The sequence below is a fragment of the Cydia splendana genome, chromosome 25 (genome assembly GCF_910591565.1).
Source record: "Cydia splendana chromosome 25, ilCydSple1.2, whole genome shotgun sequence".
Lineage (NCBI taxonomy): Eukaryota > Metazoa > Arthropoda > Insecta > Lepidoptera > Tortricidae > Cydia > Cydia splendana.
This window is the reverse complement of record NC_085984.1, coordinates 7821647-7826308: the sequence shown is the minus strand read 5'-3', so window position 1 is coordinate 7826308 and position 4662 is coordinate 7821647. Positions and strand designations below refer to the sequence as shown.

The 4662-nt window shown below is 38.8% G+C and overlaps 1 protein-coding gene across 1 annotated transcript; it reads left to right on the top strand.

Moving 5' to 3' along the window:
* Nucleotides 1-1559: 1559 nt before the first annotated feature.
* Nucleotides 1560-4326, top strand: LOC134802947 (uncharacterized). Its single transcript, XM_063775677.1, has 4 exons — nucleotides 1560-1644; nucleotides 2168-2264; nucleotides 3227-3378; nucleotides 4170-4326. The coding sequence occupies exons 1-4, from the start codon at nucleotides 1597-1599 to the stop codon at nucleotides 4314-4316; spliced, it is 444 nt and encodes a 147-aa protein (XP_063631747.1). The 5' UTR covers nucleotides 1560-1596; the 3' UTR covers nucleotides 4317-4326.
* Nucleotides 4327-4662: the final 336 nt, after the last annotated feature.

Below are 4662 nucleotides of genomic sequence, written 5' to 3'. Positions count from 1 at the left end.
GGCTGAAATGAAATGATGTTGTATATTTTTAGAATCACCTTAAAAAGCACTTTCATATAATCTCACACACGATAGGTTTCTAAAAAAGATTTTTTTTTTCATACGAAAAAAAATGACTCGGCACTCCCTCCTAAGGGATTTTTTTTTAGGAACTGCGGGTCAAAAATTTTGTTTTGTCCTCTAGTCTTGTGTGCCAAATGGCTAACCTGTACATCGATTTACGGTTTTTCTATGAAATTGGGGTCGTACGGCTGCCGCTAAAGAGGAGATGGCGGGACGACCTGGACACATTTCTTAGCAACTGGACGGATGCTGCAGTTAATCGGGAGGATTGGAAGTCTAGGGGGGAGGCCTTTTGCCCAGCAGTGGGACACCTTATCGGCTCGTTAAAAAAATGTTTCTACTTAGCTTGCAAAATATGATGAAACAAACTAGCATTTGTTTTGCAATGCAAGTTTTTTCGAAATTTACGAGGTACGAGTATAAATTTGTCATAGGATTTTATTAAAAACGTACTACTTTATGTTGTAAGAAGGCAGTGAGCATCTGTGCAAAATTTTCTTATGAAAAGTTTCCAGCAATTATCAGATTTTTTGATAATGTTCTTGCATGCTATGGACATGTTTTTGTGTTGAAATAAAATAAATAACGTGACTAACAAATAACATACATAAGTAGGTATCGACATAAATATTTAGCAAATAGGCGAACCAAATTACACAATATTTTCTATGCAATTGAACTATCAGTCAATTCGAAGGTACAGTACTGACATTAAAATGACATATAGATGATGATTCATTCGGTTATCGTGCATTTCGCTCTTGTGTTGGTTAGGACTCGAGTCCTTTGAGTCCTCTGCTTCAAGACTCGACTCAGTTTTTCAGACTGTTAAAATTAAGTCTGAACTCGAGTTCTTTTCAACTTGTTACAGACCAGAGTCTTTTGTTGAGACTTGAGTCCTTTTTAGAGAACTCTCGATTTTCTTTCACAAAATATTTCGAAATGCATTTGTGGATTAGTTACACAAATCATACAATAACGCCTAATTGTTTTACTGTTATTTAGGAAACACCTATAAAATTGTTCACGGAGTCTTTATTCGGGGGCTCGAGTCATTTTGAGTTGCGCTTAAAAAAGACTCGTCAAAGGACTCGACTTGCGACTTAAACGACTCAGAAGTTTTTTTAGTGCTGAGTCTCGTAAAAACGAGCTGAGTTCTTCAAATTCAGACTCAAAGGACTCGAGTTCCTACCAACACTATTCCGCTTACTTATCTTATACATATTGGCGCGAAAGAGGCACGATAACTAAATGACATCATTTGGATATTATTCTGATGTCAGTATACGTTCGAATTGGCCTGTATGAGAATCCACTTTCAATTTTGTAAGCACTTGTTAGTATTTTCTTTCCTTGGCATATAGATAATGATCTATTTCACAATTAGTGACATATCTTATCAAAAATTCCAGAAACATTAGGAAATCACAATCTATATTTTACCCAATATTTTACTATATATGGCCTACTGTTTAATTTTCATGCCATTCATAGTTATTTAGTCCGAAACTTATTTGAAGTAAAAAAAGCAAAATGGTTTCCAAAGTAATTTTTGCGTGTGTTGCGTTAGCCATTTTTGATGTAAGTATTAAATACGAGTAGATAGATAGTGCAAGTTGCAGAAAGTTTACAAAATATGGTAAAGTTTTCAGAAATTTAAAGGAAATTAATGAAACTTTGACTGTGTGACCCTTAAAAAAGTATGACAAATTTTTCCATACGGAAATTTCTCAATTTTTGATACTTTTAATCGGCTCATCAGTAGTAGATACAAATACAAAGAATCATAATAAGTGTGGGTACGACATTCGAGGACTCGTAAGGGAGTCTAGCTTACCCGGCGCTACCCCGCAGTCGGTGAATGGCGCGGTGCACACCCTTCGCTTTCACAGAACGAAAATCCTTTTGACAAGTACAATTTTTTATTTTATTTTTGTGAATAAAGTTAGAGTCGGATCAAGCTAACTCTGCACAGAATTTGCAGTAACAGAGTGTGGAAATGCCTCCACGCCTGTCAAAAAGTCGAAAGAGACTTTAGACGGACATCCTTGAGGCATACTTGCAGAATAATTTATTGATTTTTGAATTTCAATATGTGTTTCAGGCTAGCACAGCCCAGTGCATAAAGAACCTGCTCCCAGGGTGCGGGTGCGGCTGCGGCGTGGACGTCATCCAAAACCAGGTCCTCCTGAACCAGCCAGGTAATATTACCCCTTGACTTTCAACTTTCTTTTCAGACCCAATGTGATTGACCACATCTGCATTCAATAAGACTTATAAATCTTATAATAGTGCTTCTGAAAAAAATTGGGAGTTCTGGCTTTGAATGTGCAGTTCCTAAAATGTCCATATTCCTCGAATGTCCAATTCCTCAAACGTACATTATGTCCAATTCCTTGAATGTCCATGCTCCTCAAATGTCCAATTCCTCTAACGTCTATTTGTCCCGAATGTCCATTCCTCGAATGCCCATGTGCCTCAAATGTCCAATTCCTCAAACGTACAGAGATTGGACATACGAGCCATTCGAGGCCAGAATCGTCGTGGGACCTTGAAATTAACTAACTATGTAGAAACATTGAGAAATTATAAATAAGAAGTCCAAAGGGAATGACAGCATAGACGGCATGAGGATATTTTTTTTTACATAAAAGTTTTTCAGAACAATAAAGACACGTATCATTACTTGCTCGACTGTTGAACGTGCAGTAGGTTTTTGAAATATTGTAGCTTTTTTGATCACAATACGGTTGCCAAAAATAACTTGAGGCCCTTCCCTAGTAACTTCATCTGTTTCTGTTTATTTGCCAGAATACGTATCATCGATTCGAAACACATTCGAAGCCTAATAGGATCAATAGATCCTATTAGGGCTCCTTTTCAGATATAGAACCCTAAAAATAGACAAAGAGTTAGACCAAGAAAACACGCACTTTTTTTTTATACACTTATCGTCGGGTATTCTTGCCGTACCTACGCTCGATAGAAAATCACGAACAAACGTCTAAAACGTAGGTACCTTAATTGGTAGGTAATAATTTTTGCACGAAAGCTAAAGATATGAAAAATTATATTATTTAAGAGACTTAAGAATACGAGTAGGTAATATTTATTTTTCATAGCATCAACAATAAAGTTGTTAATTTACAAATATTTTTCTTAGGTCTCCTAGCTGGTGGTCTGGTCCAACCTGGTCTCCTGGCTCAACCTGGACTACTAGCTCCGGGTGTGGTGGCCGGTAATGTGCTCCCAGGATTTGCTGGAGGAGTAGTTGGTCCTTGTGTCAACGGACTAGCCGCTACTAACATCATTCAGGTACCTTTTCTACCTTAGCATCAAGTCCTTCTAACTGGTGGTCTGGTCCAACCTGGTCTCCTAGCTCAACCTGGTCTTCTGGCTCCTGGTGTGTTGGCCGGTAATGTGCTCCCAGGATTTGCTGGGGGAGTTGTTGGTCCTTGCGTCAACGGACTAGCCGCTACTAACTAACATCATACAGGTATCTTTCAAGTCCTTCTAACTGGTGGTCTGGTGCAACCTGGTCTACTAGCTCCTGGTGTGGTGGCCAGTAATGTGCTCCCAGGATTTGCTGGAGGAGTTGTGGGTCATAGTGTCAACGGACTAGCCGCTACTAATATCATCCAGGTAGATACCTAACTAGACATAAGATCGATAAGATTATCCACCCTAGTCTTAAGTTTTCTTAAGGAGCAATGGTAATACACCTTACTCAACCGCTGTGTGGTGAAGCAGTATTCTAGAAAAGATTATATTAAAGAAAAAAAACGGAATAAGTTACGATTCCGGCTGGACTTGAACCCGCAACTTCAGCAATTCGTACGTTTCTCTTAACCAATTGAGCTACGGAAGCCTACCAGAACTTTCCATTACTTCCCTTATGTACCTACACACGCCTTTGGGGTGGCGTAAAGCGACATCTACCGAAAGACGATTAAGTACATCTTTTAACGGCACCGGAGTTTCAAGTTGTATTGAGAATTCCCCAGTAACATTCTGATAACCCTTACGAAACCTATTCTTTAATAATGTAACATACATCATACATACATATTCTAGAAATAATATTAACCCGGAGTTTCTGTTTTCAGGATAACACCGTAGCCAACAACCTGGCCAACACCCTCCAGCTTCTCCTGGTCTCCAACCTGCTGTCCAACACGCTGCCCAACACGCCTGATGTCCTGACTGTACCTGCTATCAGTCCTTATGGTGGAGGACTATCTTACATCTGCTAGGTTTAATTGTCTTTGGTTTTATAAAGGCGTTTTTTATACTGATCAGTGGCTAATTTTATTTATTCAACGAGAATGACAGACAAGCAGACACACCTTAATAGGATCAATAGATCCCATTAGGGTTCCTTTTCAGATATGGAACCCTAAAAATAGACAAAGAGTTAGACCAAGAAAACACGCACTTTTTTTTTATACGCTTATCGTCGGGTAGTTGCACACATCTCTGTTTTGACATTTTGCTGGGACATCAGTTAGCCGCCACCACGACCAAGGAAACCTGTGTCAAAACGTCGGTAAATAAAGGTACCTAATAATAGTTATTTGTTTTACAAGGGGGCAAAGTTGT

Coding starts and splice junctions, on each gene's coding strand:
- LOC134802947 (XM_063775677.1), top strand. CDS start 1,597: ATGGTTTCCAAAGTAATTTTTGCGTGTGTTGCGTTAGCCATTTTTGAT. Junction 2,265..3,226: donor GGTCCTCCTGAACCAGCCAG/GTAATATTACCC, acceptor TATTTTTCTTAG/GTCTCCTAGCTGGTGGTCTG. Junction 3,379..4,169: donor CCGCTACTAACATCATTCAG/GTACCTTTTCTA, acceptor TTCTGTTTTCAG/GATAACACCGTAGCCAACAA.